The sequence below is a fragment of the Penaeus vannamei genome, chromosome 24 (genome assembly GCF_042767895.1).
Source record: "Penaeus vannamei isolate JL-2024 chromosome 24, ASM4276789v1, whole genome shotgun sequence".
Classification (NCBI taxonomy): Eukaryota; Metazoa; Arthropoda; class Malacostraca; order Decapoda; family Penaeidae; genus Penaeus; species Penaeus vannamei.
The window spans coordinates 33884157-33897997 of record NC_091572.1 but is presented as its reverse complement, the minus strand read 5'-3'; the positions used below and the strand labels follow the sequence as shown (position 1 = coordinate 33897997).

General features: G+C 42.2%; 1 protein-coding gene across 1 annotated transcript; it reads right to left on the bottom strand.

The window, feature by feature from the left end:
- Nucleotides 1-11742: 11742 nt before the first annotated feature.
- LOC113828714 (early growth response protein 4) lies at nucleotides 11743-13841 on the bottom strand. The gene is made up of 2 exons (XM_027381731.2): nucleotides 13642-13841; nucleotides 11743-13419 (listed from the first exon to the last, which is right to left on the bottom strand). The coding sequence occupies exons 1-2, from the start codon at nucleotides 13819-13821 to the stop codon at nucleotides 13066-13068; spliced, it is 534 nt and encodes a 177-aa protein (XP_027237532.2). The 5' UTR covers nucleotides 13822-13841; the 3' UTR covers nucleotides 11743-13065.

The window sequence follows — 13841 nt, the reverse complement described above, 5'->3', positions numbered from 1 at the left end:
GGGAGATGATGGAAAAGGGAAGAAGGGAAGAAGGGGGAGATGATTGGGAGTGGAAAGGGGGAGGAAGGTGAAAGGAAAAACAAAGAAAGGGGGAGAAGTAAAGAAGGGGATGAGAGGAGAAGAGAGAGACAGAGACAGAGAGAAAGAGAGAGAGAGAGAGAGAGAGAAAGAGAGAGAGAGAGGGAGTGAGAGAGAGAGTGAGAAAGAGAGAGAGAGAGAGAGAGAGAGAGAGAGAGAGAGAGAGAGAGAGAGAGAGAGAGAAAGAAAGAGAGCAAAAGACAAGAATGGAGAGAGGAAGGAGATGCAAATGACTGGAGATGGAGAGGATAGGAGAAGAAGGAGGAGGGTAAAGAGGCGATTACAAAGAGGAAGGGAGACAAGGGAAGACGAAAAGTTGTAAAGAAAGGGAGAAGAAAGGAGAGAATGAGGGAGGAGGAGGATAGGAGAAAAAAAAGAAAGATCTATCAACATTATCAGCTGTGTTGATCCATCTATTCAAACTGCGCGAGAAAGTTAATTATGCTATTTAACTGTGATTCATAAGCCAAGGAAATTAGAAATAATTAAATTAGCATATTTCGGGTTAACATATATTAATCAAAGGAGAAATACTAAATGAACTTACGGATGCATTCAAGGAAAAAAAATATATATATATATTCCTCTTATACAGTGTTAATTACAGCAGACACATTAGATAACAAACTATTTTCTTTCTCCTGTTTCTTCTTCTTCTTCTTCTTCTTCTTCTTCTTCTTCTTCTTCTTCTTCTTCTTTGGAGTGAGCTTTCTCGTGCCTTCTTCAAGACGCCATTTGGATTCTGAAAAAAGTGTATGTAGGAGCAAAAGTGGCATATATATTCAAACATACATATATATATATATATATATATATATATATATATATATATGTATATGTGTGTGTGTGTGTGTGTGTGTGTGTGTGTGTGTGTGTGTGTGTGTGTGTGTTTGTGTGTTTGTGTGTTTGTGTGTTTGTGTGTCTGTGTGTGTGTGTGTGTGTGTGTGTGCATGTGTGCGTATGTAACGATATTTTTAAAATCTGTCAGTTTATCATATAAAATTATTATGTAGACATTTTATGAATAAATCGCTCTTTCTCTGTCTCTTTCTATTTCTCTCTTTGTCTTTGTCTTTGTCTTTCTGGTTTTCTTTCTCTGTCTCTTTTTCTTTTGTTTCTCTCTCGCTACATAGATATAAGATATATAGATAATAATATAATTGGAGATAGAAATAGAGTATGACAGATCCATACATACATACACATATAGCTACATATATAGACAAATAAACAGACAAAGAGACAGACAAATAAGCACTTATGCGTTATCTGTATCCATACTTCCAAAACAACGTATCCCCAAGACACGAAATTACACGTAAGTTCTTGCTCTGAAACTCAATGACTCAATTCACACTAGAATATTCGTACGATAAAACTTTATATCTTATTTTACTGAGTACATTAGATTCAATTTATACAAGAATATTTGCTCGATGTAACATTATATATTATTTTACTGAGTACATTGAACCCAATTCACAGTAGAATATTGGCACGATAGAACTTTTTATCTTATTTCTCCGAGTACATAAGACCCAATCCACAACACAATATTCGCTCGATAAAACACTATATTCAAATTTACTGAATACATTGGACCCAATTCACACTAGAATATTCGCTTGATATAACCTTATGTATTACTTTACTGAGTACATTGGACCGAATTCACATTAGAATATTCTATGATGTAACTTTATATCTTATTTCGTTGAGTACATTGATTATAGTCCATCTATTCGTTTGTTTTTGAATTGCTGTTTGTATGTGTTTTACATTCCAAAAAAAGTAATCAGGTTGTGAATATGGAATATGAAAGTATTTAGAAGGAACAATTTTCTGTTCGATTTACCATACCGAAGTATAGATCTACGAAAATATGAAATGAATAAAAACCAAAATTATTGAAACTATCAAGTGAATAATGATTAAGTGAATCTAGCCATACATACAAAAATAAACATTAATTAACGTCAACTAACCCCCCTCTCTCTCCCCCCTAAAAAATACAGACAATGGAAATATAAATCATTAACTTTCCTCCCTTTTCATCAGACCGCTTTAATAAGTCGACTGAAGTCCCTGCAACAAGTTTTGACTAATGATGCAAAACGGCGCTCATTCCCCAACTTTTATTCCCTGTCAGATCAAGTTACCGCTCGTTCTGAGGGGGGTTGGCCGCGCGTCTGATTTCTTTTTGCAATTTGCTCAATACGAATTTCACATGTGTGTGAGTGTGTTTGTGTGTGTGCGTGTGTGTGTGTGTGTTTGTGTGTGTGTGCGTGTTTGTGTGTGTGTTTGTTTGTTTGTGTGTGTGTGTATGTGTGTGTGTGTGTATGTATATGTGTATGTCTGTGTTTGTGTGTGTGTGTGTCCACATGTGTGTGAGTGTGAGTGTTTGTGTGTGTGTTTGTGTGTGTGAGTGAGTGTTTGTGTGAGTGCGTGTGTGTTTGTGTATGTGTGTGTGTGTGTGTGGGCCGCCGTGTTCATTATTTTTGTAGGAGTGAAAAATAAGTTTACAAAATAAAATAAAACAGTAAAATCACCCTCATATTTCACTTATAATAAAGTATTCAGTAGTCTTATTTTTTCCTACATGCTTTTCTAAACATAAATATAACATTTACATTTACCAATAAGGAATGGAAAAAAACTAACAGTAGTTTTAAAATATTTATTCTGATTAATAAATACTAGTCATATCACAATAGACACGTACATGTAATTCCTTCATCTCGAGACTTTTATCCTAGATGAACACGTACACAAAAAATAATAATAATCTTTTACCTACAGTCTTTCTTAAACCTACCTGGAATGGCTGCAGATCTATATCGTCTGTCTGAAGGGGAATCTGAGATCATGGGATTGACTTTCCTTTTAATCTGTTAAGAAATGGCTTTGTGGTTTTCGATTCCTCTTAATTTTTGACCCTCAAAGAAAGAATCGACCTCTCTTAAACTTTCCATCACAATTCTTTAGATTTGATTTTATTCATTTATCTCTCTCTCAATATATATGTATATTTTTGTGTCATCGCATAACCCTCTTCCAAATATTCCCTCGGTCTTGGGTTACACTCCCTGCCCTCCCATACCCTGCCCGACCACCCCCTGCCCCCCCATGCCCTGACCTCCAACAAGCCCCTGCACAGCACCTTGCCCTCCCAAGCTCCCTTGGCCCCCTACCCCTTGCCCACTCATACCCCCCTGCCCTCCTACCCCTTGCCCACTCATACCCCCCTGCCCTCCTACCCCTTGCCCACTCATACCCCCCTGCCCGCCTACCCCTTGCCCACTCATACCCCCCTGCCCTCCTGCCCCTTGCCCACTCATACCCCCCTGCCCTCCTACCCCTTGCCCACTCATACCCCCCTGCCCTCCTGCCCCCTGCCCCCCCGGAGCCTCCCGCCCGCCGACATGATGCGAGCGATAGTGGCTCTTGAGGTGGACCTTCTGCACGAAGCGGTGGGGGCAGAGCGGGCAGGCGTAGGGCCGCTCCCCCGTGTGCGTCCGGAGGTGCCGCGTCAGGTGCGAAGGGAAGGGGAACTTCTTGCCGCACACCTGGCACGCGTAGAGGGGCTCGCCGCCGGGTGGCACTGGGGTGGCACCTGCTGCCATGACCTGGGGGAGAGAGAGAAAGGTGAGATTTCGTTCTTTTGTTATAATTATTATCTATTATTTTATATTTTTTCTTTCTTTTTATTAATTTCTTTTTCTTTTGTTTTGTGGTTTCAGTGGGAAAGGCACCCTTAATATACGTCAATTTTAATGTATGTATATATCTGATAACATCCTTGATGTTACTTAAAAATACTGATTCATTATCATTTTCATCTTTTAGTATCAACATTATAATTACTCAAAAGTATTATTGTCTATTATCATTACCATCTTCATTTATCATTATTATTATTATCATTATTTGTGTCATTAATTGCAGTTATCATTATATACGCCTTATCATCACTTCAACTTTTAACAAAAGTATTATCATTACTTCTGTCATTACAGCATTATCATCACCCTCATTAATATTCATCATTATTACTAATATTATTATGATTTATATTACTAATATCATTCACATCGTAATCATCATCATTATTAACATGATTATCGTTATTACAATTAATAATTATTACCATTATCATTGGCATTTTTAGCATTATCATCATCATAATGCTTTAAATTATAATAGTTATTATCATTATTATTATCATTATTCTTATCGTCATAATTATCTGTTATAATCAGTGTTCTTATCATTACTATAACTCTTAATATCATTGTTATCATTATCATTACCGTCATCATCCTTATACATACATTATTTTTCATCAACTTATAAAATCATTATTCGTTACCTTATTTTAACAAGTATCCCCTTCATGTTACTCTCACAGAAAACGGTTCAAATATAAGGATTCAAAGAAAATGGATTTTAGTTTCAGAGGATAAAATTCATCTTATTATTTGTATTATTACATATTCTCAGTTTTTGTTGTTGTTGTTGCTGTTGCATCTTTCAAAACAAAGAACAAATACCCTTGCAAATGACCGCTGTTTTATTTTGTATTAAGTGTTACTACATATTTACTCCTGTTCATTTATCAGTCACTATATCGATCCTTCCGTATAGCAGTTATCTACTTTAATTTATCTATTTCCACAACTTTACTACACTCAGGCCTCTCCTAATAATCCCGGGAACCGTGTGTGTGTGTGTGTGTGTGTGTGTGTGTGTGTGTGTGTGTGTGTGTGTGTGTGTGTGTGTGTGTGTGTGTGTGTGTGTGTGCGCGCTTGCTTGCTTGCTTGCTTGCTTGCTTGCTTGCTTGCTTGCTTGCTTGCTTGCTTGCTTGCTTGCTTGCTTGCTTGCTTGCTTGCTTGCTTGCTTGTTCCGTTGTAAATCTGTATCTCTGAACATCGATCTCCACAATGAATATTTTCCACCCAAGGATTCCTATACACATAAACACAGACATCAAAATCCACTTTTTACTATTTCAGCTTTACATAAAATCCACTTTTTTTCACTATTTACAGGACGAGAACAAACACATCTGTCTCCCACAATCATTAGGCAATATTTGCATACGTTTATTCCCCTACTTTATCCATTACAGTTGGCGGACCAAAAGGCAAATACAAAACCATTTACATTTCGGCCAAGAAGAAGAAAATAAATGGTTTTAAAAATTCGCTTCCAAAGACGCGAATTTAACAGGGACTCTATACCTGATATTTTATTATACCCGTGAAGAACAAGGAAAATCAATTTCTTTTTCTGATGGTGATAATGGGGATGATAATGATAACGATAATGACAGTTGGTGGCGGTGATGATGGTGGTGATGACTTACTTCACTATAGTGATATGTTTCTGTATCTTAGGATAATGTAATAGGACAAAAAAGCAGTATAGATGTGACAGACTTATGATTTTAGGTTTAACAACGGTTGTGGTTCCTTTGTGGTTCTCCGACGGAGGAGGAGGAAGAGAGGGAGGAGTAGGAGGAGAGGGAGGAGGAGGAGGAGAGGGAGGAGGGGAAGGGGGTAGAAGGAAAAGGTAGATGACAAAGAAAAATAAAATTAGAAGATAAAAGTAGTAAACTAGGAAAAAATGACGATGACGAAGTAAATTAAAGGAAGAAAAAAAGAAGAAACAGAAAATTGGGGAGACGAAAGAACTAGGAGAGGGGCCAGAGGAGGAAAACAGGTCTAGGGGGAAGAGGAGGAGATGGACGTCCTTCCTTACCATCCTTCCTTTCTTCCTTACTGCCCTCTTTCTTCCTTTCCTTCCCTCCCTCCCTCCATTCTTTCCTTCCTTCCGTTCTTCCTTTCTGCCTATCCTCCTTTTTTCTTTTGTGTTTTCCTACCTATCTACATACCTTCCTTCCTACCCATCTGCCCACCTACTTACCTACCTTCCTTCCCTCGCTTTTCCCTCCTTCCTTCCTTCCTTCCTACTGTCATTCCTTCTTTCCTTTCGCCATTCCTTCCTCTACTCCTTCCATGCTTCTTTGATCCCTTCCTCCATTTCCTTCCTCTGTTCCTTTTATCTTCCTTCCTTTCTACCGTTCTTCCTTCCTCCCTCCCTTCCTTCTTTTCTTCCCTAATTCCTTCCTTCCATCCTTCACTCCTGTCTTCCTCCCTTTTCCTCCCTAATTCCTTCCTTCCATCTCTCTTTCCTCCCTCCCCTCTTTTCCCCCTTCTTTCCCTCCTCCTTCCCTCCTCTTCCTCTTTCTTCCTATGTGGTCGAGAGTGAATTCGCAATATTGTACACAATCAAATCAGAAATTCATCAAATCATAAAACCTGAATAATGATGGTATATGTGCACGCAAACTGGTGTGTGTGTGTGTGTGTGTGTGTGTGTGTGTGTGTGTGTGTGTGTGTGTGTGTGTGTGTGTGTGTGTGTGTGTGTGTGTGTGTGTGTGTGTGCGCGCGCGCGCCCCTATATCTCTGCCTATATCTGCCTGCGTCTGTATCTGTGTCTGTGCGTGTTTGTGTCTGTCTGTGTGTTTGTGTATGTATGTGTGCGCAAACCCGCGCGTGTGTATATAACGCTATTACTTCATTTGCGTTCTGCCCTGCAACATAGCGCTGTCGTTCGAGGAAACTTTTAACAGCTGACAAGAAACCGTTAAAACATGAATTTGAATTTAAAATGTGTTTCTAACGCACGTGTTGTGACGGTCTCTTGGTCGTAAGGGTGAACTGCCATTAAATGTAACATAATTTGCATCTCTAAAATTTATTTACGAACATCTTTTTTCAAACATCGTTATAATTCAATAATAAGGTTACTAAATCTAAGCATTTTTGTACCAAACAATATAAACAATATCTCGTCTTCTCTATATTTATAAATTCATCTTTTGGTTTATTTATTTGTTTGCTTATTTATTCATTTATTTTACTAATTCGAGTTCAGCGCTGACTTCGCACATGAACAGAAAATCAAACGTTCTCATTACCATCATAGAAATGTTTGTTTCTTTCTTGTTTGTTTAATAACATGCTTACAATTCCGAAATGCAAAGGAAATGGCGAGTTATGTAATCTGTTTTCTCTCTGTTTCTCTCTTTCTCTTTCTTTCTCTTTCTCTCTTTTTCTTTCTCTCTTTCTCTTTTTCTCTTTCTCTCTATTTTTCTCTTTTTCTTTTTTCTCTCTTTCTCTTTCTTTCTCTTTCTCTCTCTATCTCTCACTCTCTCGCTCTCTCGCTCTCTCACACTCGCACTCTCACACTCCCTCACTCTCACACTTCCTCACTCCCTCACACCCACACTCTCTCACTCCCTCATTCTCTTATATGTGTTTTAGAAATTTCCTTTTTAGTCCATTATTTGGATTTTTAAAGTATTTCCTCGTCTATTTCCCGCGGAGTTCTTTTCTATGCCACAGACACGAAGTAATTGTACAGCACAGTGGGTCCATCTTTTCTTATATTCTTTTTGCAGTTTTATTTTTTCTCACTTTACTTCTTCCCCTCTTCCGCTTCTTTTAAATTCTCTCTCTTTCTCTTTCTCTTTCTATTTTTCTCTTTCTCTTTCTAGCTATCCAACTATTCACTGTTTAATTCATCTTGATCTCTTCTTGCTCCTCCTCATCCCCCTCTTCTTCATTTTCCCTCAACCCTTCCTTCTTCTTCTCCATCTATCCCCCCTCTTCTCCTCCCCCTCATCCCTTCTTCCTTCTTCTTCTTCTTCCCCTTCTCCCCCTCCCCTCGTTCCATCCTACAGCGGCGGAGAGCCCATGTTGTATCCGTGGTTGCTCCTGATGTGCATGATGAGGTTGGACTTCTGGTTGGCGCGGTGGCTGCAGTAGGGGCAGGGGAAGGGCCGCTCCCCTGTGTGGATCCTCATGTGGCGCTTCAGCAGGGAAGGGAAGCTGAAGCGCTTCCCGCAGACGCCGCAGACGATGTCGTTCTCCCCCTGCTTGAGGGAAGAGGCGGGGAGCGAGGCGGGGAGCGACATCCTGGAGGAGTAGGCTTGGTCCTCGCCCTGCTTGCCGGGGTGAGGGGGTCCTGCTGGGACGCCCGGCGGGTAGGGGGCGTGCGTGGGGGGAGGCTGCGGCGGGGCGGCGGTTGCGGCTGCGGCGGGCGCGGCCAGACGGTCCTGCGGGGGAGGAACACCGGAGGGTCAGCTGAGGGTCAGGAAGGGCAGCGTCATCAGCATCAACAACAGCACGAGACAGGGATAACGTTCCTACATACAGACAAAACGTTTCCAATGGCAACGTTCCCACACAGAGACAAAACTTTTCCTGAGACGAGGTTCCCACACACACACTCAGAGTAAACGTTTCTAAAAAATAAATAAACAAAACAGACGGAAACGTTTCCAGATCTATACACCGAACGTTCACCCTTACAGTTACACCCACAGAAACACAACAATGCCACAGACACACACGACGTTGCCATAAACAGACATCGTCTCTAAGGACACGAAGACAGACACAAAACCCACAGGACAAGGATATGACAACGTTTACACGAGATTCTACGATGTGACAAAAGGACTGACCGATAAACAATTGTTTCTTTTTATTACTCTTAATATAGTTTTGCATCAAAACTTATAGTATTGCTTCATTTAACGTTAATAACGTATCCTCAATTCACTTTTTTCTTTTTCTTTCCCTGTCTATGCATATGCTTGTATGTGTGAATGTACGAGTATGTATGTATGTATGTATGTATGTATGTATGTATGTATGTATGTATGTATGTATGTATGTATGTATGTATGTATGTATGTATGTATGTATGTATGTATGTATGTATGTATGTATGTACGTATGTATGTATGTACGTATGTATGTATGTATATATGTATAATTATGATTGTGTGCCTATGATAACATGTAGGTAGGTAGGTAGGTATGTGTACGTAATCTTTCCGTGAAACTATAAATACAGCATTCCCTAGTCGTAAAAGTTTTCAGTTAACTAAATCTTAATGGATATCTGAGTGTCACTCCAACCCACGCTTCGTCGCGTTAAAGGTATCTGCCATGACTTCAAAATTATGTAACAAAACTCATTTCATTGCAAAGCCCATTCACGTACAGAAAGAAGATACAAATTTCAAATAACGAATGCTTCTTCTCATTTTTTTCAGTTTCTTTTCTTCTTCTTTTCTATGTTAACTTTTTCCCCTCTCTTCCTGTTTCTATCGCTCTCTGTCACCTCTATATGTATCCAATTTATATTCTCATGACTCTTTCGCCCTCACAATTTCTGTCTCTCTCTCTCTCTTCTCTCTCTTCTCTCTCTTCTCCCTATTCTCTCTCTTCTCCCTCTTCCTATCCTTTTCTATCACCTCTATATGCATCTAAATTATATTCTCATGAGTCACTCACTAAGTCACTCACTCAGTCACTCACTCATCTTGACCTTCCACTACAACACTGCAGCAACAAAATTATCCCTAAAGTGCACTACAGCAAAGACACCTTTGATTTTTTTTTAATAATAAAAGATAATAAATAAATAAGATAAAAAAAAACATAAAACGTGCTTTGAAATACCTACCCTAAGCAAAGTGGGTTTTTCTCCCACTGTATCATGTCTTTCGTCCTTCTCCAAAAACGGCCGTCTTTGAGACCACTTCCTCGATCTCAAGGAAAAGAAATTTACTCAAAATACCATTCCCCTTTCCCTCCTCTCCCTTCCGCCCTCCTTTCCTTTCTTTCCCTTCCTTCCCTCCCTCCCTTCCATTTCCTTCCTCCCTCCTTTCCCTTCCTCCCTCCTTTCTCTCCTTTCCCTTCCTTCCTTCCTCTCTCCTTTCCCTTCCTCCCTCCTTTCCCTTCCTCCCTCCTTTCCCTTCCTCCCTCCTTTCCCTTCCTCCCTCCTTTCCCTTCCTCCCTCCTTTCCCTTCTGCCCCTTCCTTCCTCCTTTCCCTTCCTCCCTCTTTACCCTCCTTTCCCTCCTTCCCTTTCAACCCTCTCTTCACTGGAAAAAAAAAAATCGAATAGAGCTCACCTGCCCCGCTCGTCCGCCCGCGCCCCTCAGCACTGGGGCAGGTGCTGCGTCGGGAACCCTGGGTGGTCCGTGAGGATGTGTCGGTTGAGGTACTCGCGCCGGGTGCCGCGGTAGGGGCAGTGGGGGCACAGGAAGGGCTTCTCCCCGGTGTGCGTCCGCTGATGGCGCACCAGCAGGTAAGGCCATTTGAACGCGTGGCCGCAGATGTTGCAGGTCGTGCTTTTGCCTTGACAGTTGCTCGGGGTCCCCAGCGCGCCCATCTGCAGGAAGGAGGCCCAGTGTTAGCCATGGTTGTTCGACCCCAGCGCCCACAGACGCCCCCTGTCACATGATCACCACCCCTGGCCTCCTGATCCCGGCTCCAACACCTTCCCTTCGGCTGTCTCCGTCGGGTAACGGCGTCCTCGCTCTCCCATACCCCTCGTCAGCGTCGTCTCAGACTGCTTCATTGTGTATTCACCTTCGAACACCACGGTTCTCCCCCTGACACTCTCTCTCTCTCCCACTCCAGTCATAGCGTCCCGGTTCATTATCATAATTAACTTCCCTAACCCGATTCAATACCTACTTGTCACCATTACCAACTGCCCCCTTATTCGCACTCTGGGTTGGAAATCTACTTCCAGCGCCACCCTGCTGTAGTCATGGGGCAGAACACGTATCAAACATGTTTCGAATTCCGTCTCGAACACTCAAAGCAATTTGTTATTTAGATTCAAGATTTCGAAGCTTCACTCATGAGGCAATTTTTGTAAGTGACTGTACCTAACACCAATACTTGGATAGAATGACCTTTCTGGTAAATAAAGATGAAATCAGAATAGTCTTCCCCGACTTGTGTCATTCCCCAAACACGAAATCACTAAGACATTGATCATTCTCTTTAACAGAAGAGAAATTGCCAGTCAACTGAATAGTTTAGTAATGATAATAATGATGACAGTAAGAATGATGAAGATGAAGATGAAGATGGAGATGGAGATGGAGATGGAGATGACGACGACGACGACGACGACGGTGATGGTGATGATGATGATGACGAGGATGATTATAATACTGGTGTCTTTACGCATCAATATAATGTGTATACATACACAACATTATTCATGAATAAAATTAAAATCGAGAATGTAATCAAACACCGAAGTGCCGCTCCTGCTGTCCCATCCGAAAACGGGGTGATCAGCCACGGTCAAAACCCCATCCGCTTAACACTATTTGTGTGTGTGTGTGTGTGTGTGTGTGTGTGTGTGTGTGTGTGTGTGTGTGTGTGTGTGTGTGTGTGTGTGTGTGTGTGTGTGACTGTGTGTGTGTGTGTGTGTGTGTGTGTGTGTGTGTGTGTGTGTGTGTGTGCGTGTGTGTGTGCGTGTGCGTGTGCGTGTGCGTGTGCGTGTGCGTGTGCGTGTGCGTGTGCGTGTGCGTGTGTGTGTGTGTGTGTGACGGATTCGAAGCTTCAGTTCATGACATGACTTTAGCCCGTCACTGTACCAGGTATAAGTATAGGCAAAACTGTACAATAGTGTTGATTTTCCCAATATTCATAATGATTCTCCTGTTGCTGTTCATGTTCATGTTGATGTTTATATTGATGTAGATATTGATTTTCATTAAACTGTTTATAAGCAACATTTTTTTCCCTATAACACATGGGTTTAGGAGAAAAACACACTATGAATATCGGATCTTTTAATGGAGCAAAGAAACAGAAACATGCTATAAGGTGCAAATAAATATGTGTATAATTATGTAGGCGATTATCACCACTAACAGAATGCTTTTGTATATTGTTTATTATGTCTGGAGTAATACTTATCTAATTACATATGGAAGTAATTTGATATATACATGATGCACAAAACTATACAGATATGTAACAAAATCTTTCTTAGCGAACAAGATATCAACAAAGTATGCAACAGATCAAGACAGAGTCGGAGGAATATCAATAGAATTTCCAGGTTTCTAAAATATTTAAATAAACATAAAACTTTGTGTTGTTATCTAAGTGCTTTCAGGAAAATGCATAATCAAATTGTATATATATTTTTTTCGGTCGATCAGATCTAAGAGGGAAATATGCCGTTAAAATAAATTCATTTAGTTCGATTTTCAGAAGTCCGATTTTCAGAAGTCCGCTCATCTCCATGAGTTATTGATTATTCTTGTCATTGAGTAAAATATATAATCATTTTTCTTTCTTTCACTTCCTTTTCCCTTTTCTTTTTCCTGGATTTATGCATCGCCAAAGTTATGTTAATTGTCGCGGTTATTTTGTTGTGTAATCCAAAGAATTCAAAGAATGTCTATCTTCACTGTAAATAAATATGTAAAACGTAGAAGGAAAAAATGGCGTCATTTTCATAAACATTTCGAATTTTTTTTTGATTATCCGTTTAATAAGAAACTGTTCCCGACTGTCGCCAAGTCTGTTTGTTTTTGTATTTGTTTATCACGGATTTTTATGGAGTATTGCGTGATTTGTCACTGCTTGTAGCTGCTCCCTTGCCACTCGCTTCCTTTGCCACTCGTTCCTGAATCTTTCTCTTATAATTCCTCTTTCTTCGGTTTCGCTCTCCTGAATGCCTCTTTCTTCGGTTTCGCTCTCCTGAATTCCTCTTCCTTCAAAATCTATCCTCCTCCTCTTCCTTCTGTTGCTTCTTACTCCTGAATTCCTCTCTCCCCGCCGTTCCGAGCTGCCTGTCTAGCGTCGCCGCCTCCCAGCCTCGTCAGCTCTGGTCGGCGAGCACAGCGACACCGACCTCTGTGCCTCCTTCGCCTATTCGGCGTCGGGGCTCTCAGCGCCCGGGAGTTCTCGGGAGTCGGGGTTCTCCAGAGCTGGGAAAGCTAATGGGCCACGGGTTTCAAGAGCTGAGGGGGGGGGGGGTCCGCGAGAACTGATGGGGGGCGGGGTCTCTGAAGCTCTCTTGGTCCTCACAAAAGCTGTGGCGAAACGGCTTCCTTGAATTCAAAACAGCGAGATCATCGTCCACTAAATTATGATGACTGAGGAGGCTGTGACTGTTGCGATGACTGCGACTGTGCTTGCGGTTGCTGCTGCGGCTGGAGCTGCTGTTGCGCTGACTGCAGTTGCTGCTGGAGGCCCGCTTGCGGCTTTAGGTGGCGGTGGAAGATGTGGCTGCGGATCATCTCTTTCCGGTTCGCGCGGTACTGGCAGTAAGGGCACGAGAAGGGCTTTTCCCCCGTGTGCGTCCGCATGTGGCGCCGCAAGAGCCAGTCCCAGCGGAACTTGTGTCCGCAGATATAGCACTGCGCCTCCTTGGACTGTTTCTGCTGAGGCTGCGCGTGCGGGAGAGCCAGCCCGCTCAGCAGCAGGTCATTCATGGCCATCTGCGAGAGAAAGTACACACCGTCAGTTACTCCAGCACCCAACAGCATCCTCATTAAAGCCCCACCCCGAGACACAGGTTCACGACACTCACAGGGGAATGCCGGCTGGGGGATGAGCCTTCCCCTTTCCAGGAGAAAATAAACTTCAGCGTTGTGTATATATTTGCACAGAGGTTAATATTCACTTCCAAAGACCCAAAGAAAGCACTTGGCACGAGCTACCTGTCTAACACAAGACCTCCTCCCGCAAGGCAAAGGCAGGCAGGAGAGCCGCCTCGCGAACCCGCACGAGCGACGGGCCGGCGGCGCCGCCCCCGCCTTCGCCGGCCTCCTCGCCCTCTTGTCGCCAGGGGGGCTGGGGGGCTGGGGGTGGATGGGGGGAGGGCGTGGGCGTGCCGCCATGCAAGCGCAGGCCTCGCTAC

Bases quoted from the DNA above. Each gene is read 5' to 3' on its own strand.
- LOC113828714 (XM_027381731.2), bottom strand. From the start codon at position 13,821: ATGGCGGCACGCCCACGCCCTCCCCCCATCCACCCCCAGCCCCCCAGC. The intron at 13,420-13,641 runs GTAGCTCGTGCC...TTTCTCTCGCAG, and splicing joins GGAGGTCTTGTGTTAGACAG to ATGGCCATGAATGACCTGCT.